The sequence below is a fragment of the Podarcis tiliguerta genome, assembly GCF_965153285.1.
Source record: "Podarcis tiliguerta genome assembly, chromosome: 5".
In the NCBI taxonomy this organism is placed as follows: Eukaryota; Metazoa; Chordata; class Lepidosauria; order Squamata; family Lacertidae; genus Podarcis; species Podarcis tiliguerta.
In genome coordinates this window covers 82,812,595-82,838,527 of record NC_139538.1, presented here as the reverse complement: position 1 = coordinate 82,838,527, position 25,933 = coordinate 82,812,595, and the positions used below count along the sequence as shown (strand labels likewise).

At 39.9% G+C, this 25,933-nt stretch overlaps 1 protein-coding gene and 1 long non-coding RNA gene across 14 annotated transcripts in view; one reads left to right on the top strand and one right to left on the bottom strand.

Annotated features, from left to right (window-relative positions):
• The window catches only part of KAT6B (lysine acetyltransferase 6B), an 85,172-nt gene that overhangs the window by 34,060 nt on the left and 25,179 nt on the right, over positions 1-25,933 (top strand). For 6 of the 13 annotated variants that reach the window (XM_083440240.1, XM_083440246.1, XM_083440245.1 and 3 more), the window contains 9 exons: positions 2,609-2,724; positions 2,935-3,016; positions 4,347-4,479; positions 8,495-9,426; positions 10,358-10,479; positions 10,923-11,038; positions 15,580-15,721; positions 17,081-17,242; positions 18,846-18,939. In XM_083440240.1, the coding sequence (XP_083296366.1) occupies positions 2,609-2,724; positions 2,935-3,016; positions 4,347-4,479; positions 8,495-9,426; positions 10,358-10,479; positions 10,923-11,038; positions 15,580-15,721; positions 17,081-17,242; positions 18,846-18,939 (1,899 nt within the window). The remainder of the gene's footprint in view (positions 1-2,608; positions 2,725-2,934; positions 3,017-4,346; positions 4,480-8,494; positions 9,427-10,357; positions 10,480-10,922; positions 11,039-15,579; positions 15,722-17,080; positions 17,243-18,845; positions 18,940-25,933) is intronic. The other 7 variants (XM_083440252.1, XM_083440242.1, XM_083440241.1 and 4 more) reach the window with 2 other exon arrangements.
• The window catches only part of LOC310677591, a 49,176-nt gene that overhangs the window by 17,659 nt on the left and 5,584 nt on the right, over positions 1-25,933 (bottom strand). The window lies entirely within an intron of this gene.

Here is a 25,933-nt window from a genome sequence, read left to right as displayed (position 1 = left end):
GAGTATTAGGCATAAGCATAATAATGCTATATATTTTCTGTGACTAAAACCTTGCCTTAAAACACATGGTTAAAGCAGTCATAGGGCATGAGGGAGGAGGCTTAATTCACTCAGGGAAAGTGGTCAGAGCTGGGGCATATGACTAATGTGGGTGGAGCTTCCTTGCAGCCTGCTGAGAAAGGGGAGCCCTTTAGTTCTCACACAGAGTGGAAACTAAGTGACTGTTGATTGCAGAAGAGCAAATCGCTAAGAACACTGGAACTCATTGATGAAATAGGCAATCACTGGAGCCAAAACTAGTTAATAACTGCCTAAATTATAAGATAGGCAAAAATCTTGTATCTACCAAGTTTGTTGTGATGCAATTTACTTTTTCCAGTTAGAAGATTCCTGAAAAAAATAATTAATAGTCCATAGAGATTAAGGAAAACAAAAAATAAAAGAAAGAGCATCTAGAAAAATTAACCTCTGTTGGGCTAAGAATACAAGTTTCCTCTTGGTAACAGCAGAAAAAAAATATTCCCAAAATGACTTAAGGAGAAGCCAAAAGCAAGGCCTCCTCTCTATCTATCAAGAAAACCAAGCCACCGTGCTTTCAGTATCCCAGAAAGATGGTAGGAGTGGTACAGAGCGATTCATGGAGAGAAAACGATGTACACTAAAAATTGTTACAGTAGGATTGGGGGGAACCAACTTTCTTTGTGTGTTTCTCTAATACGAAATCCTTCTTATTTTAAATCTCCAGCCAGACACTGGTTGTTCCCCTCCAGTTCCATTCCCTAAATAATTTCTTTCTCATTAAATCTTCATAAGGGACTTTGCCACCATATGTAGTGCCATCTGTGGAAAAACTCACTAGCCTCAGATGAAAGGCACCCAGTGAGCGCAATGTTCCAGAATCAAAGAGATACTTAAAAACCAAAGCTCACCTCATTTCTCAGATGGAGACCTGTCATTCATCGCAAAGGCAATTTAAGCTGCTACAAAAAACCATTCGCACCTAGAAGTGTGAATCAAATTGAAAACAAAGACATTAACCTGCAGTCTACTATTTCCTTAGCCTAATTTTGTTTGCTTCTCAAAGCCTCATTCCAGTTAACCAAAAATTATGTGATGTTCCAGCCCAGACAGGACAGCTTCCAAGATGCAAAGCCTATCCTTTTTTCTTGTTTTTAATTAATTCAAGGAGCAACCAGGATTCTCTTGACTAGCAGTCAGATACCTATAATCACTATGTGTATCTCAAAAGCTTCTATGATGGTAATAAGAATGACCCCTTAAATCAGAGCTTTCCAAACGCTTGTGTTGTGACACGTTAGCGTGTTGGCTATAGTGTGTAGGTATGTTGCACGAATACACCCCGCACTCCTCCCAGGGCTGGAAAGGGGTTAGTTTAGCCTCTGGTCTGCTAGTAAAATTGTGTTACCATGTCCCAAAATGATGCATGTCTAAAAAGTGTATCACTAATATGAAAAGTTTGGAAAGCTCTGCCTTAAATCCTTCATCATGCTCATTGGCCAGCACTCCAGAACCCAGAAAATAAGTCCCAAAGGGAGCAAACCCAACAGATAACTTGCTCAATGGCTTTAAAAGCCACAGAGAGAACAAAGGGAACAAACAGGGTCATACTCCTCCTGTCTCTTTTTTGATGCACGTCCTCAATAAAAGTGACCAAAGCTGTTTCAGTGCCAAAACCAAGCCTGAAGCTAGTTTGAAATAGTTCTAGATAATTGGCTTCTTCCAAACATACTTGAAGCTGAATGGGCACCTTGTAAAAAAGACACTTAAGGCATGTCTGGTGCTTGTGTGTGGCTGTAAATTAGAGCTAGAAAATAAAAATAACTGGAAGCAGGAATAATTTTGAATTACTACATCCAGACATATATGTGCATAGCCACAAATAAAAAGTCCTACGTAATACTAACTGGCAAGTATTTCTCTCTCTCTCTCTCTTTATGGTAGAGAAAAGAGTAGAAATACAATGAAAATGCACATAAGATACATTTTTTAAAGCTCACCATAGTAGTAGTTGAACTCTCAAGGATTACTGAAATGATAGACAATATGTTAAGGAGTTTAACAATAAAGAGTAGAGTGTTTTGAAAACAGAAGTATGGTACCAATATTTTTATTGTCAACACCAAAATTAAACATGTATTAACAATTTCTGATAAAAATGTGGATTCAGCATGTGTCTCTTATGTGAATTGCAACTAAAGTGTTGCCGACCCCCCCCCATGGTGACTAGACATACTGTTTTGGCACCCAGGTCCCGGGAGCCATTTGGCGCCTAGCTATTTTATCCCAATTTCTAACACTGCTTCTACTCAGAGAAGACCCATTGAAATTAATGGACATGACTGACTTGGGTCCATTCATTTAAATAGGTCTACTCTGAGTAGTACTAGTAAGGGATATATTTGTTAACGTTTGTTAGACACCAAATAATTGAGGTTCTCTGGGCAGTCTTGTAATAGCAGCTGTCTCTCTGTCCATGAGAGAGAAGACGTGAATTCTGAAAGTAGCCAGTACTTGGAGAAGATGTCGTAGAGCTTTAGGTGATCTGGAACATTAATAATCCTCATGTATGAATACTCCCTTTTTGTAGGACATCCATCCTGTTTGAAATTCTGTCTGGAGTTGACGACAAATGTAAAAGCCTTAAGATGGCAGTGTATTGAATGCAAGACGTGCAGTGCCTGTAGAATCCAAGGCAAAAATGCAGTAAGTTTTAATCCCTTATTACAAATAATATATAATGTTTGGTCTAATTATTTAGGTCTAGTTGAACCAAATTTACAGCGTAGTAGGAATTGGGTGAAAATTATGCCAAGGGATTGATGGTTTGTTTGTTTTTGTCTTTTGCTAGTTTCTCCATGAAAATATATTTTTGTAAGATTACTTTTGTTTTCCCTCCCTCCATTTCAATTTCAGGATAATATGCTTTTCTGTGATTCTTGCGATAGAGGTTTCCACATGGAGTGCTGTGACCCACCTCTTTCCCGAATGCCAAAAGGTGATCTCTGAAAATGCTTTCAGTGTATATGGCTTGATTGTATGTATGTATGTATGTATGTATGTTTTTGTACATTCCATGTGTATCTTGATTTTCAGTTCAATATTATGAATTGATTCAGTGAATTATTTATGCATAAGCTATTCATTCTTGCATACATTGATGTGTTTGTGATGGAACATTCTGAAATAGTCCCTCTTTTTTCTATGTGTTCTTTATAGCTTCTATAATACAGTACATTTGAATTGTAAGAGGGCCGTTTAGGTTCTTTTTTGTTGTTCTTGTCTTTTTGTAGAGCTTCTGTAGCTGGAGAGTTAAGGATTTGTCACAGTATAAATTTGTGGCAGAGCATGGACCATCAGCTCAGATTTCCCTCATCTAAGTTTAATTTTCTACCAAATTACCCTTCAAATAATAGGACTTGGCGTTTCTTTTTGCAGTTTTTAAGAAGTCCGTAAATATAGTTCACCTTCTTTATCACATGCATGCAAGAAAATGTGCTCACGTTGTTACCTGTAATGTTAAAATGGAAGGCGACAGTAACCTGTCAAAATTGTTGGCTGATCAAAATGTGGTTCTTATTATTGTCGTTTATAGTTCAAGCCACTAAAAGCTTTTGGTACTGATAATGCTGGTTACAGCATTCTGATTCAGGCAATCAGTTTATTGTTATTGCAAGGAAACAATCTTCTGTATCCTCAAAGTCATCTGTATTCTATTCTAATACCTAGAATATTTAATTTAAAGCTTTTAAAAGTTAAATGTAGCCTTAAAATACCAGCTTGTCTTCTCCACTTCAGCATGCTAGCAAAATAGACAAGTTGCAGTCTTGCTGTTTTGTAGGCCAGCAATCCCAGTGACTTTAATTTACCATCTCTCAACCTTAGAAATAATAGCCATTCCTAAAAGGCATAGGACATCAGTTGTGCCTAGACTGGATGTTGCCAGGACCCGAGTCACAGTTGCAAAATCTTTTTTTGTGGCCCATGGACAGTCATACAGATGGGTTCTGCAACTGCACTGTGCTATTGGAATATTTGTACCCTACCTACTAACAAGGGTTCTTGGCATGGCTTACAATATATTTAAAATACAATAAAAATTGACAATTGAGGTGTTGAAATTCTTCAGTAGGTGAGATTGCTTTATTTGCTGCTGTCTCATCGACTTCAGGTTTCTGGTAACAGATCCAAGAGTCTACAAACCTTCCTATCATTGGATGTACCAGCATCACTCTGTTGTTCATTGGGAAATTTCTAGAATTAACGACTGGGACCTGATGCTCATGCACTTTCACCTGAGCAAAATCTTTTTTGAATAATTAATGCAGGGATGTGGATTTGCCAGGTCTGCAGACCAAAGAAAAAAGGAAGGAAGTTACTTCAAGAGAGAGCATCACAGATAAGGCGGCGATACACAAAACCTATTGGGCGACCAAAAAATAAACTAAAGCAACGAATGTTGTAAGTGTTTTGGGGTTTGGCTTGTCTTCTACATTTGGGTGGTGTTGCACTTAACAGGCAGATTCTTACGATGAGAAATGGTTTCATTGCTGGGTTGTTCCAAGTTAGTACATCTTCCTGCTACTAAACTTCTGACAGTTCCCTCCCTCTGAGAAGTGAGGTTACAGGTAACCAGGCTGAGGGCCTTCTTGGTGGTGGCACATGCCCTGGGGAATGCCCTCCCATCAGATGTCAAGGAAATAAACAACTATCTGACTTTTAGAAGGCAGCCCTGTTTAGGGAAGTTTTTAATGTCTGATGTTTTATTCTGTTTAATATTCTGTTGGGAGCTGCCTAGAGTGGCTGAACCAGATGGGCAGGGTATTATTATTGTTATTATTATTGAGTACCTGGTTTTAACCTAAATAGAAACATACAGATGTTTCTGTTCATGCTTCTTTTTAAAGTGCATTAAAGCACTTCTGGATGATGGAGTTAAGGCAGCAGAGTTCTCATATTAATTGACAGAGCCATATAAATAACCAGTCAGGTGGCAGCGGCAGCTGATGTGGCCTCTTGCTCTGGCCCTTGCCACCGGCTGCTCTCTAGTAGCAAAAGTTGTGGAACTTGTGTGTGCCCCTATTGCAAGGGAATGTTTGTTATTTGATCACTTGATGGCAGCCAGTTTTCACTCCTGATGAGCAGACATGTGCAAAATTACCTAGTGGTTTGTCAGTTTTTGTGTTGAACATTGGGTCATCATGTTATGAGACAACTGAATTATGTTATTTGAATTGTTGGAACGGTGAAGGTCTGCACTTGCCGTAGTTGATGATGCAGAGTTGCAGAAATAACTTACTGCTGTCTTCTTTAGAAATAAGTGTAGATCTGTAACCCTTCATCTTTTATGAAACTGTAAAACATTGGGAAGATGACATGTGGTACCAGTACCATGGTGCGTATATTTAACATAGAAATAGAGATTGAACCTCTAGAGTGTCAATTCATAGCTTGTTGAATCCGTTCCAGAATAAATTCTGCTGTGGGAGGTGTGAGTGGGTGTTTAAAGGTGTGTGTCATTTTGCTTAATGAAATGTACCTAACTAAATGACACAAATATTGTACATTGCTGAATCATTATGTGCTTCATCATAAAAGTGTTGACTGTGCAGTGGCACTGCTTAATGGACCTTTATTGTGGCATTGAACAGCAATGTGAAATCATATAGCACCAGGAGCTTGTTAACCTCTGTAGGCAGATGGTTATTAGCATATATGGCACCAAGTGATAGGCTTTATGGTAACAGAGCTGAACTTCTGGCATTGAAATATTCAAACAACATGTGGGCAAGGCTTAGAAGATTTTAACTGGATTGTGACTGTTAACTGCTAGCCATTCTCAGTAATGGGTTGGAGTGGGGAATGCATTCGGGGCCAAATGGAGGGTTGCTTGGCTATTGGAGATCAGCAAACCAGATGGTTGCCCCAGGCTGCTCCCTCTCTAATCTGTTTATATTCATTACTTCAGTTTCACCACTATCAAAACAAAATATATAATGCTTAACAATAATAAGGTGATGGAAATGAGAAGAAAATACAATTGATGTGAAATAATTATGCAGCATTGTGTGGGTTTCAGTTTGATAAACTTTCCTGGTTGCTTGCATTTATCACAAATATAAGAGATTTGGTTTGGCGTCTCTTGACTGTTCCTCAGCATTATCTTTACGTTTCTGCATTAGCCTTTAGCTAAATCAGCACTTAATCAAGCTAGATGCACTTTCCCAGTAAAACTCAGTACTGCTTCTTGGTATCTTTCATGTCAAGCCTTTCCCAGTTCTTGTTTTCCTTTTATCATGTTTTATTTGTACCTTCTGCACGGTTCTTAGTTGGACTTACACATTTTTTCTTAACTAAAATAACACATTAGTGCTTGTGTAGGTTGTCTTTAATGCTGCGCAGAAATGCATCTTTAAGAATTCCATTACTTTAAGTGTATTTTTTAATTAATATGAATGTAGCCCTTTTGTAATGAAGCATGCCCACAAAAGCCTATTATACCGGATTTAGGGTGTTATCTTCCTCCGCATTATTGGAATGTCATTTTTACAGTTGCTGGCTTTGAAGCAGTCAAGTATCTTGAAGCTTTTGTAGCATAAGGCTTGGATCTCCTGGGATCATGTTATAGTTGTAACAGCCTTCAAAAGGCAGAAGCTTTACTGTTGTAATGCAGTGCAGCATATAGTCAAGGAGACCATTGAAATTAGTGAGGCTAAAGTCCATTAACTGTATATTGAGCCTAAGGAATGCATATTCCCTTTCTGTAGGGATTTCTTTGACCAAAACCTGAAACACACTTTGACCCATTTAGACCCTGTCTTAACAGGACAGCTGCATTTTGGAAATGTTCTACTGCATGGTCATCTGTGCAGTGTCACATATCGGTTCTACAATCTGTGCAAAAATATTCAGGAATATTTAATCTAGGAACTCATGCACTTTTGCTCACAGAAGATTTTCACTATCTGCAAATGCCTTGAAGGGAGGGATGAATAACCGAAACCAAATGCAGTATCCAGTGCTTTTTTCTGGGGATATGCATACCCTTAAACATTTTGTGAATTTAAGTTTGGCCTCATTGAGGGGCAGTATTTCAATATGAGTAGGAAAATGAGAGTACACCTAAACATACATATTTTAAAGAAAAAAAAGCACTGGCAGTATTTCAGGGAGCTTTCTCTCTCTGGAGTTTATGTTTTCTGCACGGTTTAGCCATTGCTGTTGTACCTCCCCGCTTTTCCTCTTTTACAGCTTTATGTGAATACTTTTGTAAAGGTCCCACTGTAGTTCACATAGCTGACAATAAGTAGCCGCATCAACTGCAGCATGACAAGAGTATGGCGGGCAGGCAAGGAAGCAAGTGTTGCAAATGGTGAGCAGCCCAGGCAAGCTGCTGAGGAAGGAGCAACATTGAATGGGACGAGGGAGCCTCAGAGAGCAATTTGCCGAACTGTTCTCTGAAGCACTTTCCACCATCCTTAAGGAGGGTGGGGATGCTTTGGGGAGTCATTTGTCTGAAACATCCCCATCCTCCATTAAATGATGGAGCCCAGGTGAGCTGCTGAAGGAGTGACATTTAAAGGAGGTGCTTCAGAGAGTAGTTTGGACCCTCCTCCATTAAACATTTAATAAGCTGTGAGACAAGAGCTGTTTGGATGAGCTCTGGGAGAAGGGGATGGGGTTTGGGGGTGAGCTTTGGGGCAAGCTGTGGGGGAGGTGTTTGGTCAGGTGGTTCATGAGTGGCAAAATGGTGGGTGGTTAGCGAATGGAGCAAGTAAAAGTTGTGGTGGCAGCTCCTAGTTGTTCCATATAAGATTAGTGGAGCAACACCAGTTTCCTTGGCTGGAGCTCTAGAATGTTTCCAGCAACTGTACTCATGGGAGAAAGGGCTGTGATGAGTGACTATAATAGTTTGCCTTTACAGTTGTTAATCCTAAGGCTGACCAGTCTCTTTAACTGTAGTTAAAGAAGGAGAGGAGATGCGGAGGAGATGTGTATTTCTCTTTGAGCACAGTTGTTGCAACTGCACTGGTTAATTGCACTTATTATAGTTCTTATTTAATAGACAGAGTGCTTTACAGCCTTTGTGCTTCATGTCCTCAGAATAACTCTGTGGAGCCGCTGATTATATTTACTGTTTTATGACAAATATTGAGAATGTGGCTTGCCCCAAAGCATCCAGGAAGTTGATGGCTTAGTTGGTTTGAACACAAGCCTTAGTTAAAGCTTTTAACCCCCAGACCACTCTGAAAACCATCATTTAGTCTTGTCACTATCATATAATTCTGATGGTTTTGAACTAATATGTATATCTATCTATATTTGATGAGGCTTCACCAGCAGTTTTTAGCTGTTAGGATGTTGTTTAGATTTTAAGCAAAGTAGCATGAGTAATTCATATGCAGTGTTGCTCTCGTTTATTTTTATGGTTTGTTAATGCTGACTGCTTCTTAAAATTTTCCATATTTTTTGCTAGGTCTGTAACCAGCGATGAAGGATCCATGAATGCATTCACAGGAAGGGGGTCACCTGGTAGGGGTCAAAAGACTAAAGTCTGTACCACACCTTCATCTGGTCATGCTGCATCTGTGAAGGATTCAAGCAGCAGATTGGCTGTTACAGACCCCACCCGGCCTGGTGCCACCGCCACCAAAATCACCACCACCACCTCCACCTACATACCTGCCTCTACACTTAACGTTAACAAGAAAACCAAAGGGCTTATTGATGGCCTTACTAAGTTTTTTACACCGTCACCCGATGGTCGCAGATCACGAGGTGAAATAATAGACTTTTCAAAGCATTATCGTCCAAGGAAAATGGCCTCTCAGAAACAATCATGTACTTCTCATGTGTTGGCTACAGGTACCACACAAAAGCTAAAACCTTCTTCACTTCCACCCCCAACCCCCATCTCTGGTCAGAGCCCCAGTTCACAAAAATCCAGCACTTCCATCTCTTCTAACTCTCCCCAAAGCTCCTCCAGTCAGTCAAGCGCACCCTCCTTTAGCAGCCTTCCTAATAACAGTCAGCTAAAGGGACTCTTTGATGGACTTTCTCATATTTATTCCACTCAGGGACACTCTCGAAAAAAGGGGCACCCGAGTTATGCACCGCCCAAGCGTTTGCGTCGTAAAGCAGCATTTTCTTCCACATCCAAGTCTAAAACTGCTTTCTATGGAAAGAAAGAGATTAGAAGTAGGTTTATTTCTCATGCCTCCGCCTCTGGATGGGGTATGTCTAGAGGACGTGCTTTTAAAGCAATTGGTCACTTCAAGCAAACAACCTTCCTTAAAAAGCGCAGGATTCTAGGCAGATTAAAGTATAAAGTGACCCCTCAGATGGGGACCCCCTCACCAGGGAAGGGGAACTTGGCAGACGGAAGGATTAAACCTGATCAGGATGATGGTAAGCAACAGGTCAAAGCGCCAACCAAACCTGCGTCCCGTCCAAATCCAAATTCTTATTTTGTCACACAGGTCTCGGCTACTTCTCTTCTGACTTCACTCTCATACAAAAGCAATGAACTTTGACCTTGTAACTAATGCTGACTAAATCTCCAAATTGTTTTTCCAACTAATGCTGTACCGCCTTGTTTGTCAGTTTTTGCATATGTAGTGGCACTAGCACCCCCCCACCCCAATGTCTTCATAATGTTGCTTTTATGCCTTTTGTAGTAGCATATTGGTAGCCACTCCATGCTGTCCCTTGCCCTTTCTCTGGCCACAGTGCTGATGGCATTTATTAGGATGACCATTTCAACTCTTCATTTCCCTCTCCTCCATTGCTTTTCCATGACACATTCCATCTGCTACACAACACTGGATTTGTACTGCTGTGAAATTTACTCTTCCCAGTTTTTAAATAAATCTTTCCTTTTTTTCTTGAAGAAACAAAAGTCTGTATTCCTTGCCTTAGTTTCTTCTAATCTGTTTCAAATAGTTTTGCCTAAGATTGTTTTAGTGTTGAAAGCTTGTTTTCTTTTTCTTAGAGGTTCAGATATATGGTTAGGATATGTGAAATCTATGCTGCTGTATCAGTTGTTTGATATAGTTTTGTAGTCAAAATGTCTTTTTTAATTGGGTAGGAGTAGAGTGTAAATTCTAAGTTAGGGCATGAAAGAAAAGGCTGCTGTTTGTCCTGGCCGTGTTTATTTAAAATAAATCTGCAAATGTTTTAGTAGATACTATAATAATAAAGATTTGCTACGTCAACTGGAAAGATCAGTGGGAAGCAGGATTTTAAAGCGTTAGAAAATGCTGGGAGCTACATTTTGATTGCAAAAGGTGTTTGTTGCATCATGGTGGTGAATAAACTCTCTGCTGGTTTTAAACAACAGGTACAGAAATCAAAATAAGCATCAAACAAGAAAACTCAGATCTGTTTCTGGTGGGAAGCAAGGATATTATTACAGAAGAAGATTTGGAAATGTTTAAGCAGGCCCAGGAACTTGCAATGGAGGTAAGGTTCACAGGTGCCAGCTATGTGAACAGTACTGATACGGTAATTTGTTGCTTGATATGAGGAGAAAATTGTGCTGACTGCTTAGTTCTGCTTAATGCCCCTTTTATTAAGGCTAGTTTGTATATAATGCTATACATCTAATCTAGAACCCAAGTATCTCATTAGGGTAAAAGTAAACTTGAATGGGAAGTTCTCTATATAGCTTCAGGCATGGTGCAGAGTGAATAAGTTTCACAGCACTTGGGTGCCTTGATAGAAGTCCTTATTTTTAAGGATGTGGATAGTTTGTGCTACTTTTCATTCCTCTGTAAACAGATGTCTCTCCACCTAGCACCTAAAATAGTGTAATACCCCCAAAATAGCCTTACTAGTGAAATGTCATGGGGGGGGGGAATTCTGTTGCGCTTTCAAAACTTTTGTTCTTTAATTGTGATTAATAGAAAATTGGTTGTAAAAATGGTGGAGAAACAAATGGACGCTACCCTTCTGTGATAGAATTTGGGAAATATGAGATCCAAACATGGTACTCCTCGCCTTACCCACAAGAATATGCAAGGTAAGGAGAATGAACCTATAAACTGTTTTATGACAAACACCATCTCATAGCTCCAAAAAAGATTCCTTTACAACTTATTTGCAAAGCTTCTCATATTCAGACATGCAGTGAAACCACAACTTTATAACTTCCCTTCTCTTTCTTCCCTAGCTTGCAGATTATCATTGAACGTTGCTGTAAAATCGGCTTGGCACTGCCAAAAAATCAAAGATTAAAAATGTATATTGGCTGCAGATAAGCCTGTTTAGCTACAGAATGCCTCGTACACACCCTTTTGTGGCTAAGGAAAAAAAGGCTAGCCCCCAAATTACTTCATGCATGTCCCTTCCTTTCTACATGGAGCTTGAGATAGTTCTCTTAAAACGTATCAAAAATAATCATAAATAATTAAGAGTTCAGCAATGTTCAGAGTGTCCGCAATTAGAAAATCCACATATTAGTAAAATGTAATTTGTTATTTTTCTTGGTGCCAAAATTTTAAACTTCATAGTTCAACATTTTGAGACTATTTTGCCATGGATAGAATATGACAAGCTCTGCAAACAGTAATGTTGATAATAAATAGCTTCCTATTTCACTATATCGTGTCAAGGGATGGCTCAAGCACTTGCCATCAATGTGCTCACTGTAATGTATGCTCTACTTTTGCCTGTAATTGGGCCCCAGTTCCTCAGTGTTCAAAAATGGTCTATATTTTCATCCATTTTTGAAGGGGTCAAGAGAAAAAGTTAAACAAAATTGGAGGGGCGGAGAGATTTACCTGAAAATCGGCAGACTTCTACCACCACCTCCTTTTCTTTTTAAAAAACCTTTCTCACAGTGGTGCTCTTACAGCCTAGCATTTTTTCTTGGACCTGTGCATTCCATTTTAACCTCCTATTTCCAAGTATCAGATATTCCGTTTCATCCAATAATTTAGGGAAGGCAGGAGAAATGAATGATGTCAGAGATAACTCAAGTGGAAAGTGGTCTCAGCTCTGGGAATTATCCTAAAGGTGTCTCGGTTAATTGGCACATTATTGGATGTTAGGATATAATCTATGGTGCTAGTAAATCCTCTGGGGGAGATAAAAGTAAAATAACCCTCTTGATCCCCTTGACGGTGCCCATTGCATAACAAAAGGTTATGCTTAATTATAAGTTCACAGAGATAATTCCCAGCGCGGTTAGAGAGGTGGTGTCCATTGCTGCCCTCTGACAGATTTGGGGTTTGTCCTCCCAGTTTAGTCCAGATAATATTGTATTTTGTGGGGAAACAAGGCTGATCCGGGCATTGAAGTCGCCTCCCAAGACAAGCTGAGGGTTAGGAGACAGAGAGTCTATACTTTCGAGTAGTTGGTCAAGCTTTCCCCAATATGAGCTCAGTTCCCCACAAGACTTTACTGGAGGTATGTACACGCAGATACAGTAAGTATTTCTCCGGAGACTATCAGAAAGGGACAACACTAAAAAAATTAGGGGTGGTCAGCGAGGGACACTGTTGAATTGATACATTAAGAGATGTTGGCACCAGCACTGCCAGCCCCCCTGCTAGGCCTTCCATACTTTACAGTTTTAGGAGCTGGTTGAGTTTAACTTGTAAAACCCTGTAATTCAACCATGGTGCCCTCTTTTGCCCAAGTTTCTTTAAGATGATATCATGTGTTTGTAGATAGGAACAGAAATCACTGTCTTGGGTCTTGTTCGGCCACCCTGTTACATTCCATGAGAGAAGTTTAATTGTTTTACAGTGATTTGCTCTTAGTCGATTGATTTTTGGTATTCAAGGGTTCAGTCCCAACTAAGTCAGTCTCTGTAAGTCCAATACCAAGTAAGTCTGATGAATGTTATTTGGAACGCTGGACACCTTTCCAGTTAGGAGTTTGATCTAGACTTCCACAAATTGTCATGCAGATCTTTTTTGGTTGGAAGACTCTTAAATAAGAAGAGTTTGTTTTAAGAGCCTCTCCGCATTCTATGTCAAACTTAGGGGTCTGCTTTTGTTGTGCCATTTCACTTTGGTGCTCTGTTAGTGCCTGCTTGCCTTTAACTGATAAACTGTGGACCTCTTTGGATAACTGGGTTATTTGAGAGGCAATACCTCTAATTTGTTGGAAGATATGCTCAACCATTCTTGCAATTAGAGTTAATTGGGTGCTCTCCCTACTTGTTATTCCTTCCTCTCTTAGAGGCACAGGGTCAACTTGCCCCAATGTTGGATCCAGTTCTGCATTTTCACCTTGAGTATCCTCCTCATTTTCATAATCCTCTTTAAGGGGAGAAAACCATTTTTTTTTGTTGGAACTGTTAAAGCAGATTTGTTTTTAAAAGTCCTCCATTTTAGATTGCTTGGGAGCCGGTGAGAGAACTGCCTCCTCTGGGTCCCTGTTGCGTTTACTAGCAGGCATAGTATTGCAGTGGGGTGTAAACTAGGAGAGGTTTCCTTAACCAAAGAGGAAAGAAAAAATAGAAAGTGTTCAGTTTGTTCAATTTAAGAGTTTCTCTGTGTGTTGACTGCCAGGAGTTCCAGGAACAAAGTATAAAAGGGAGCTGGCGGTTAATAGCTAGCGGCTGGCGGCCTGCCCAGGATACTTCACAGAACTTGCCCAAGGTGTTTCTCATAACATAGATAAGAAGATGCTGATAGAATCTCAGTAGGTTGGTAAGTTTAAAAGTAGAAAATTAAAAAAGAGGAAAATTTACTTCCATGGGTAGCAATTGACACTAATTACATTCCTGTTATCTGCGGAGCTCGGAAGCCAGCTTGCTAAGCTGTTGCCATCTTGGAACTGCCACCAACCAGTGACTGTTGGTATTGTTCAGTAGTTGATAGTTGAACAATTAAGAATGATCAGATGAATGTTGAAGAGCAAGTCAGACAATAATGGAATAAGTGAGCCAGAGGAATATAAGGTAGGGGAATATGCAGAGGCTCCAGATCAAACTGATGAAAGGTTGGCAGGACTGGATCAAGAAATCATACTGAAGGAATCATCATCGAATGAAAATGGAGATGACCTCCATACAAAAATTCGGAGAAGTAGAAGATAAGATTACAAATGGTGATTTAGAGAAATATCTGGACATAGTGTTGATGGAGCTGAGAGGCAAAAAAAGCTTTGGGATTTCACTCCTGGCCTTTCTTTAGTTTTAGCAGATTTGGTGTGAATTCAAAGAATGGTGATATTAAATTTATGGTATTGCCTCTGGAAAAAGACTGGGGGAAAAAGAAAAAATTGAAGGTTGTAGAGGAGATCGGAATACCATTGTAAACACAACAGGAAATAGAATACAGCAGGAAATGGAACTGACTACAGTGGTACCTCGGGTTACATACTCTTCAGGTTACAGACTCCGCTAACCCAGAAATAGTACCTCGGGTTAAGAACTTTGCTTCAGGATGAGAACAGAAATCGTGCTCCAGCAGCACGGCGGCAGTGGGAGGCCCCATTAGCTAAAGTGATGCTTCAGGTTAAGAACAGTTTCAGGTTAAGAATGGACCTCCGGAACGAATTAAGTACTTAACCCAAGGTACCACTGTACACGGAACTGGACACAAACTAATGAGAAACAAAAATGGAATAATACAACAGGAAATGGGCTATAACAAGAAAGGGAACTGAGGATATGGAATTGGACATGAACAAGTGGATATACAACAAGAAAAAATGGAATATCGGCTCAATGTGCAAGCACAATGGAGCGACTGTAATATGGACATGGACAGGAAGAATTATATTCAATATGGAGTAGTGGTGGTGAGAATTAATCGAAGTTAAATTAAAGGAAAAAAATATGGTTAACATTTATTAAGAATGACAATTAGTCTTGGACTTTCTGTGAGAAAAGGAAATAAATGATTCTGAGATACCTTAACTGGTAGGAAATATTGTTTAACAGAAAGTGGTAGATGTTCACATTGACCAAAGTTTTTAAATAATCATATTCTCTTTTATGTGACTGGCAGATGGGAAATCAGAGTATTTCTTTTCTGTTGCCTTGCTTATTTTATTTTTCTCTTTTTCTGTCTTCTCTTTATCTTAGTTGTCCCCTTCTTTCCTTTTTCTGTTTACCTTCTTTTTTGGTATCTTTTGTAAATGCAACTGTATTATGGAAAATCTTAATAAAAAGTCATTTAAAAAGTTGAAATATTAATTGCAGGTTTTATTTTTTTAAACAATTCAGGTGTTCATTAATTTAGATAAAGGCTGAATTATAAATACTGTAGATAACTTCACTCAGAACACATTGATGTGTTTACACAATGCATATAATAATGTTCCAATATTATGATGGGATTTGACTTCACAGCTGGTTTATTATTATTATTATTATTATTATTATTATTATTATTAAATTTGCTCCCAAGTCCAGCTAGAATTTATGGGCACTTGGAAATACCTCAACAGAATTGTTATGACTCCAGCCTCATAATAAACAATTTGTTATGAAGTATGATATTCTTTAAGCTTGCTTGTTGTTTTATTTGCTTGTTTAATACATATAGTGCTCTGGTTGACTAAGAATGGTATACTAACTGCTCTGATTTTTAAACTTAACAGACTATCAAAGCTTTTCCTGTGTGAATTCTGTCTTAAATATATGAAAAGTAAAAATATTTTGCTAAGGCACGCAAAGAAGTGTGGCTGGTTTCATCCTCCAGCCAATGAAATCTACAGGAGGAAGGATCTTTCAGTGTTTGAGGTAGGAAGCATTTTATTTGTGTTAGTAGTACTGCAGGCTAGTTAAAGAGTAAGAATGTAGTAAATGTATTAATCTCCCCACCCACAGCTATCTGTAATGTGGGTGCTCCTGATCCCCCCCACCCAAACACACACACACACACACACACACACACACACACTGTGCTTGGCCCCAGAGGATGCCCATTTCCCATGAGTTGCCGTATTTTTCGCTCTATAAGACACACCAGACCACAAGATGCACCTAGTTTTTGGAGGAGGAAAACAAGAAAAATATATTCTGAATCTCAGAAGCCAGAACAGCAAGAGGGATCGCTGCGCAGCAAAAGCAGCCATCCCTCTTGCTGTTCTGGCTTCTGGGATAGCTGCGCAGCCTGCATTCGCTCCATAAGACGCACACACATTTCCCCTTACTTTTTAGGACGGAAAAAGTGAGTCTTATAGAGCAAAAAATACGGTATTTGTTGCTCAAGGAGGTACACTTTTGATTTTAGTGTGATTTTCCATCTTCTCCTGAAAGATTCCTGTTTTCCCAAGTAAACCTGTCCCACTATTTTAGAACACTGGAAGACCACTGATACTGGAAATCTGTTTTCATCCCCAACAGAAATTCTATAGTTTAGAAGAATTGTGCTAGGAACTTCAGACCAGTAGTCTGTGTAAAAAGAAATTCTGTATTGTGTAATCTATTGCTGTACGGATCAGACTGTATGGTAAGATACAAAGTAAATGATGGAAAGCAAGTAAGATAAATTGAGGAAGAAGGATACTCGTTAAATGTAGAAGCATGCTTATGAAAGAACACAAGGAAGTATCGACCTTCCCTCCACAAAGTAAAGAGCAGCAGCTATTTTACATCCTTTGATCTTTCTGTCCATGTATTTAGGATCAAAGAAATGTAATTTGTGAAGAATAAATCTGAAAGTGACACTATTTTCAACTGATCTTGGAAACATTTTTTTCATAGAAAATAGTATTTGCTTTTGTATCTAACAACTTCTGTGTGTATATAATGCCAAAGTAACTTCCTCTTTGCAGACTTAACACTTCAGAAACTTAGAATAATGTTACTTGCTTTATCCTCCATCTGGTACAACGCCTTCAAAAACCAGCAGCTTAGCATATCTTTAATGATATGTTCACAAATTTGTATCTTTAATTAGAGGGAAATAAACTTTTGAAATGCCATAAATCAAAATTATATTTTACAAGTTTTACAAGTTACTTGTAACAAAATGTATTGATGGTCTAATATTTAATATGATTCTGAGAAAAATCTGGTTTTGTTCACTTTAAATATTATGTGCAGTGATCCACTTCCATACTTAATTATTAATATGGGAAATTTTCTCCTCCATAGGTTGATGGGAATGTGAGCAAAATTTATTGCCAAAATCTTTGCTTGTTAGCAAAGCTCTTTCTGGACCACAAAACCTTATATTATGATGTTGAGCCATTCCTTTTCTATGTTCTCACAAAGAATGATGAAAAAGGATGCCACTTAGTTGGGTACTTCTCCAAGGTAAAAGTTTGATCTTAACATCATGAGAATATCTTGGCTTTTGTGCCAAAGCACACACTGCTGATTTGGAATGCATAATATCAACCGAAAGCAAACACTGTTTTCTGATTACAAACAACTACAATGCCAGTATCATTTTAAGATCTCAAGTATTCTCTCTTGGGCTTTATTTATCATTCTACTATATTTTTTCACTTTAGAATGTTTCCATCAGGTGTGACAAATCTCCTGTTTCGTTTGGCACTTCCAGTTTTGTTGTAGTTATTACTTATTTTGTTACTCAGGTAGTAGAGCATCTCATCATGCCTTTTATGACAATTTTCTTTTATTGTTTAGTGAAAATTTAAGGTCTTTAGTCTGAAGGCTTTCTCTTGAGATTCCACCCCCTGTATACTCGGTGTCTACATTGTCATGTATATATAATTTGCTCTATGTTCATGTTTTAATAATAGTTTGTAGTTTTGTCAGCAAGTGCTCTCCCCACGCCAAGTTTTAATTCCAGTCTGTCTTGTATCTGGTTGTTTATTCTAAATGTTTCTCAAACTGTGGAATGGGACCTGTCACTGAGCCTTGGGCCAGTTTCAAGTGGTCCCAGTGCCACAGCCCTGCCTAGTGTAGGAATGGCAAAGGAGGAGACAAGATAGAAGGTGCATATAAAGGCAGCTTGAATAAGTGAGACAGTCTAGGAGGTTTAGTTAAGTTACACTGGAGTTTATTTTGAGGATTTCCCTGTAAAGAAGCAGCCGTCTTGGCTTGTAGCAGCTGTTGATGCATAGTGGTTAGTGGCGCAGAGGCACTGAGATTTTGAGTTATCCCTGTTAGTCTCCCCATACACGTGGTCTGGATTTCAAGGAGAGTTCTGGGGTGTCTTTGCCAGCGTGACTCCTTCTTCTTACGTTCCTGCACCCTGCCTGATAGACGTAACTGCCCTGAAGATCCCACTCCACTAGCATCTTACTGGGTTTGCCTTTGTTTTCAGCAGCCGGTTTAATCTTTCCTCCTGCTGTTTTTGTAGACATCAGTTTATATTTCTTTCTGGTCTGTGCCATATTTTGATGGAAATTTACTTGGTATTCAAAGGTGGATGCACCTGACTGTATGAAAGCTGCATCTGCTTCAAATATTACTTTAGATAAACAGTTCTGTCAGTTAGAAGTATTTGCTGAGAGACAGATGAAATGCTGGCAAAAAGCAGTAAGTTATTTTAATGTGGCTATTACTTATGATCCAAACTGCTGCCTTCAGCAAACGTGTAGGTATCATCTGCCTTTTGTACATTCCTGACACAAAAGTCAGGGCAGCATGAGAAAAAATGCCTTCTTTCCACTCCCTGGATTTGAAATTCACTCATGCAGTTCCTTTTGGATTTTTCTGTTGTTAATTTCTGAGGTGCCATCTCGTAAAATAAATCTTTTTGGAAGATACATTTGATTTGCTGTTCTACTTCACCAGCGACATTACTTTCTAGGGGCTTACTCTATTTTCGTATTGACCTGCTGCCTGTTTACCTTACTGGGCTATTTTACAAAGGCAGAGGCAGGTGCATGGAATTGCCCACTTCAGCAGTGTTTTGACATACTTGATCTGTTTCTCCTTCCCCCAGGAAAAGCTCTGCCAGCAGAAGTACAATGTCTCCTGCATAATGATCATGCCCCAGTACCAAAGGCAAGGATTTGGAAGATTTCTCATTGATTTCAGTAAGTGAGCGGCTTTGTTTACAGTCATAACCCTGAGAGTTGATGGTGGTTATGAGGATACAGCTACATAAAAACTTTATTTAACCTGTTTTGTTGTTCGTTTTTTTATCACTAGATAATGGGCTTTCTATTTCTATTTGCGTAGTGGCAGAAAAGCTCCCTCAAGTGAAAAATCTAGCGCCTCTGTTGTACTGCAGGAAATTGAGAATGTGTCTCTCTGCAGTAATATTAACTCTCAGAGCTATTACGCTGAATGAATTGTCTAAATTGCATTCATTTTGTGCTGCTCATTAGTACAAAGAGAAGCAATTATTTGTGATTAAAGCAAAGGAAGGTGTTAGTCCAAGGCATTCTCTAGTTTCCCAGTCTATTAACATGGAGTACATTTTAGCTGAACAATGCTTATGATGAGAGAGCGTAATGTTTCAATTTATTATTCCTTTTTTTAAAGAATGTCATTAACTCACTTCTGAAGTAAAAGCTACTATTTGCTGCACAATGTATAAATTGGTATTCAGGGTTTATATCTTGTATTCTTCATCATGCAGTTGCCCATCTGACATAATTTTTAAAATGTTGGAGCTATTCATAATATTTCAATATCAGTAAAAAACAATTTGATAAACAAATAGTATAATTCAATAGGCAAGCGCCACAGCTCAATGATTTCATTGACATTTTGAACTGAACTTTGAATTATAGTTTGGAGAAAGGCTATGAAAGCCAGGTTTTCGAAGCCATGTGTTAGTGTACCCAATTATTTTTAAAGCTCCACAGTAAACATATAGCATTGTATGTGGTTGGCTTTCTTCGGTGGAGGAACATACAAGGTGATTAAGATGCAGATCAAATATAAATCTTAAGAAGGGAGGTAGCAGCCAACAGGGTTTCTTACTTGGCAGTTGCCCATCATGAGTTATTGCTGGTGATGCTTCATACTTAATGTGTTATGCTTCCTGCTCATGATATTTAAGCACATCTTGAGTTCTAATCAAAGTTTTGTGCTTTTTTTTTTTTAATTTGCCCCATCCTTTTTCAGCAGGGGTCGGTCCACTGTCCCTCAGACCTTGTGGGGGGGCCAGACTATATTGGGGAGGGGGAATGAACAAATTCCTTTGCCCCACAAATAACCCAGAGATGCATTTTAAATAAAAGTACACATTTTACTCATGTAAAAACACCAGATAGGCCCCACAAATAGCCCAGAGATGCATTTTAAATAAAAGGATATATTCTACTCATGTAAAAACACGCTGATTCCCAGACTGTCCGCGGGCCAGATTTAGAAGGCGATTGGGCCTTAGTTTGCCTACCCGTGCTCTAGTGTAACAACATGACTGCTTGCATATATATATATATATATTTTGGGGGGGGTGGAGGGTTCCAAATCTATGGGTATAAGCTATGGTGGGCTTTGTTCTTCATGAGCAGAGGCTTCTAGTGAGGGGTGGCGTCAGTAAAATCATCAAAATCGTAATGTAGTGGAGGCTTCTCTGGGTTGTGCTGCAAGGCTTTAATAGTGAGCATCTATGTTGCACTTTTTAGGCTTTGCACAATGTCCATGGAGGCCTCTGGTGTGCTGTGTGACAATATTGACTGATTTCATCAAATTGTAGTGCAAGGGAAGTAAGGAGCAGGAGCAGCTCCTGGACTTGAAGATCCACTTGTGGATTTATATATTTAGCCAGTTGTCGTATAACTAGAGTCCCCTGGGTGATCAACAATTAAAACACACTAAAATCCAATAGCAGCACAAAAAATCCATAAAACAGTTGCATCAGGACAGAAATTCAGGAGGGTGGATTAGATGGGTTTGACTAGATCACAGTTTCCCTAGATTCTCTAGATGTTTTGGGACTACAATTCCCATCATTCCTGACCACTCTTCCTGCTAGCTAGGGATAATGGGAGTTGTAATCCAAAAACAGCTGGAGATCTGAGTTTGGGAAACTCTGGACTAAGAGACCTCTGCTCTGCTCACAGAGTTGCCACCATCTGCAGCCATTCCACTGGCTGAATCAAAGAGAAAAGTCTCACATTAGCTCTTTCTCTCCCAGAACATTCCTGTGGTGATCACTCTACCTGGGCATTCTGAAATGTTTTTTGTTCATTAGTTCATTTACTTTACTTTCCCCTCGCTTACCCGCTGCATCCTGTTTGCAGATTACTTGCATTACAGTGGTACCTCGGGTTACATACGCTTCAGGTTACAGACTCCGCTAACCCAGAAATATTAACCTCGGGTTAAGAACTTTGCTTCAGGATGAGAACAGAAATCGTGTGGCGGCGCAGCAGCAGCAGTGGGAGGCCCCTTTAGTTAAAGTGGTGCTTCAGGTTAAGAACAGTTTCAGGTTAAGAACAGACCTCCAGAACGAATTAAGTTCTTAACCCAAGGTACCCTGTACTTGCAACTGTAAACTTCCTGGATGGCCCTGGCAGAAATGCAGAATATAGATACAGTAAATGGTTAATAAAAAGTTTGGCTGCTGTAACACTGCATTATGTTTCTTTGGCTTGGGTAATGCAGTGCTGTGTGGAGGGTAGATGTTCTGGTTGGTGTGTTAATACTTATAGTCCTTCAGTCTCTTTAGATACAGTAATTAACAATATTTTGATGACATGTGCAGCAATCTATTCAAATAAGTGCAAGGGTTATGTGAAGTGTTTCATATTGTAGGCAGTTCAGATGACCCTTTAGCCCTGAAGATGAGATTGGGCACATACACCAGGCTTACAGATATCCCTGTTGCTCTAGCAGTTGTTTCAGGGTTAGGGAGATACATATAAGATCTTCCACTCTTAACTTCTACCAATGCGGATTGGAGCAGGAATCAAACCTGAGAACCTGACGCGCCCACTGTTCATGTTGCCACAGCCAGAATTTGGGTGGCCAAATAATGTAAGATCAGGCATTTTCGTAAAGTCAGTAATCATTTTCAGTAATCAGTTTTATTTCCCCTTGATTTTGTTCCATTTCCCCTCACAATTATCCTGCCTGCTTGTGTTTTCTAATGGCTGTTCTTGCTACACATCTCAGAAACATGAGACTGCAGCTTCCACTTTCCATTTTGTGGACTTTCAACTTTAGTGGCACACAGACTGAACGCTGTAGGACATCAATGCATGTCATTAGGCTGTATAATGAAGCGAAGAAAACCAGCATGGCAGTCCTCATCGTGGTTTGCATATGTTGCACTAATAGCTCAATTTCTAACTATGCTCATTAATTGACTACCAAATTGAGCTCCATATGCTACTCTTCACAGTCCTGGACATGTGATCAGCTGGAATGAAATTCTGCCTAATCAAGGTATGCAAACAGCTTTCAGTATGTATGGACAATTGAGAAAAGTCCTGGGTCTAGAACGGTGGCCATTGACTGATACTTTAGAAGAAGACAAATAAGTAAATGTTGAATGCACCTTAAAATACTGTTGTAAGTTGGAAATACCCAAAGGCAACTATTTTTAAAAAGTCATTTGCAAGCTAGCAAGAACAGCATGTTAAACTTCATTTTTTAATTTAAAAAAATTAAACTCAACAATTTAGCTTTTCTGTACTGATTTAAATATATTATCCAAGTAAATGAAGGAGTATCTCCACCCCCATCATTCAGCCCAGACACTGAGGTCCAGCTCCGAGGGCCTTTTGGTGGTTCCCTCCCTGTGAGAAGTGAGGTTACAGAGAACCAGGCAGAGGGCCTTCTTGGTAGTGGTGCCCACCCTGTGGAACGCCCTCCCATCAGATGTCAAGGAAATAAACAACTAATCTGACTTTTAGAAGACATCTGAAGGCAAACCTGTTTAGGGAAGTTTTTAATGTCTGATGTTTTATTGTATTTTTAATATTTTGCTGGAAGCCACCCAGAGTGGCTGGGGAAACCCAACTAAATGGGCAGGGTATAAATAGTAAATTGTTGTTGTCATTTCCTGAAAAGCCCACAGCCTATCCTGAAGTTGTGGTTTAATGAAGATCTGGTAAAGATTAGGTTGTGCTCCACGATCAAGTTCTGGCTTAAATAGGGAACTACAGGGATGCGGGTGGCGCTGTGGGTTAACCCACAGAGTCTAGGGCTTGCCGATCAGAAGGTTGGCGGTTTGAATCCCTGCAACCGGGTGAGCTCCTGTTGTTCGGTCCCAGCTCCTGCCCACCTTGCAGTTCGAAAGCACGTCAAAGTGCAAGTAGATAAATAAGTACTGCTCCGGTGGGAAGGTAAACGGCGTTTGCATGCGCCGCTCTGGTTCGCCAGAAGCGGTTTAGTCATGCTGGCCACATGACCTGGAAGCTGTACACCAGCTCCCTCGGCCAGTAAAGAGAGATGAGCGTCACAACCCCATATTGGTCCAGGACTGGACCTAACGGTCAGGGGTCCCTTCACCTTTACAGGACAATGAGCCATTCCAGCTAAGAGCCTCTTCAACTGCAGTAGGCAATCCCTGTGACCATCGCTGACCCTGTTGAAGCTTCCAGGACAGACTAGTTTTCTGGTCTGAGCAGCAAAGCGATCCTTTTCCTAATGTCCCATGTTCCTCCTTTGCTCCATATCTTTCTGTAGGGGCAGGAAATGGATCCAACTTCATTTATTTATTAATTTTGGGGTAAGGTTTTATGCACTGCAGTCAAGCTCCTTTCTCCTCACACTGGCTAAATCATGGCTTAAAGCTTGATGCACTGGGCATTGAGCTACAAATATTTTGCCAAAGAGGGCCATTTTAACTTTCCCTCTTATTTAGAGATATTGAAATATTAAAAATGACTTTTGTACTGAAGTGCAAGCAGAAGAGTGAATAGGCTTTCCTACCCTATAAAAGGAAGTCAGACCTACAAGTCAGGTTCTGTCTTGTACTGGAGCATGCTATTTAGGAGAAAAGCTAAGTGGCTCTAGCTTGAGCTAAGAAACACAGTTCCCAAATAGAATAATGAGCTGCCAAAGATTGGGACCATCCTTAGCATCCCACCAAAGGTAGGGAGAAGAAATGTGCAGCCTCTAAGATGATGAAAAGAATGAATGGTTACTTTTAGGGGGCAGCATAAAGCAGGAGGTGATTGCCTCTGGGGTTTTTAAGCTCACTCGTGGCTTTGCAAACTGCTTGGTTTGGTCCTACTTGCTCAAAATGCCATTTGTATTGTTGTATAGTAGACAAAGGAAAACAACAATGAACCAAAAGCAGCTGGCTGTTCCTTCATGCAAAGGTACAATTTGTTGTAATTTTTTGAGATTTGAGCTATAGATGGTGCGGATAGTACCTTCCACTCAGTACATATGATTCTTTTGATTCTGAATGCAAACTGGGCATTGAGATGCTCAGTGCACATAATGAGTCAACTGCTGCTGCTGCTTCTTGTTGTTGAAGGCTCTGAAAGTATATTTGTTTTCTGCTTTGTTACTCTTCATGCTTAGATTTTATTGGTTTTTATAAAAGCACAGGAAATGTAAAAAGTTACTAGATTTTGGAAACAAAACCATGGCATGTCATACTTTCCTGCAACTGTTCCGAGTCAGACCCAAGCAGACTGATGCCTGATGACTAATCATCTTTCTTACTCCTGCTCATTATGTTGAAGCAACCTTCATATACACTTTCCATTCTGTGACATCTGTCTTCTTTTAAAAGAATATGAACAGGAATCTACACAACAGTTTGGATGACTGGCAAAGAACCCGTTTTTTAATGGATTGTTCTCTCAGAATGTAGATGTCTTATCTGCCGTATCTATGGCTGACACCATGTTCATTAAAACTCCCAATGACATTAACTTGGGACACTACCCATTTTTTGTGACGTGATTGTGATATACCAGTGTTCATTCTGCTGGTGCTGTGTGCCATGCAGTGAGTCGGTAAAGCACAAACGGAGAGAAGCAAGTTGCCAATTGCAAAAATATATGATACATTGCCTTACTATAGTGTGATATTGGATTGTTTGGATTCAGAATAAAAAGTATAATGTTAGAACATCAAAAGGAATTTATTGGGGCAAAACCAAAGAAATCAAATATGGATGGTTAACATGGCATTCTTGTGTCCATCTTGTGAATATATAAATGGAAATGTTCCAAGGAAATCAATAAATAGACAATACTTTCTGAACATGCTCTTTATAGTAGCATAGAAATGTGGAAGGGATGGGGAAAGGAGGAGGCTTGAAACCTGGATCAGATTGGTAGAAATCCCCTGTGGTGCTTCTGTGAATGAAAGGAGGAGTTAACAAGAACTATTCATTAGAAGCAGCTACGTACAAACAAATGATAGAATCACAGAATTGTAGAGGGTCATCTAGTCCAACCCCCTGCAGTCCAGGAATCTCAACTAAAGCATTCCTGACAGGTGGCCAATCTCTGCTTAAAAACCTCCAAGGTAGGATGATCCACCCTAGGTGGGCTTCCAGACAGCTCTGGAGGATTTCCAGGCTGATATGACTGGTGCTCCTGTTGAAGCCCTGGCCAACAACTGGAACATTGAATGGCTTGGGCTGTTGACGATATAGCCCCTGAATGCCCTCTCCCGCTTTGTAAAGCCCTTTTGGTTCCCTGATACACCCCAGAATTTAGGGCAAGGAATCAAGCTGGGTGATGACTCAAACATAAGCAGAGGGATATCTTGGTGAGGGCTCATTCTCAAGCCTACCTAGTGGCAGTGAAGGCTGAAAAGGTGACTTACTTTGCTGCCCCCCTTGCATCCTCATTGTGCCACCCAGCACAGCTTTTCCGGGTAGTGCAGAGCCTGTTCCAGTCTGGCCCAAAGGAGGTGGCAGGATGAACGGCAGCTTGCTGTAATTTGTTTGCAATGCATTTTGAGGATAAAATTGCATCCACAGGGATCTTGACTACAGCAGATGAATCGCTAGGGGCATCCAGAGCACAGTCTAGTCCTGTTGTGTTGGATGAGTTTCAGTTGGTAAGACTCAAGGATGCAGGACAAGGTGCTTGAATCAGTCAGTGTGACTTCTTGTGCTGTGGAGCCTTGCCCCTCATGGCTGATTAAAAGCTAGCA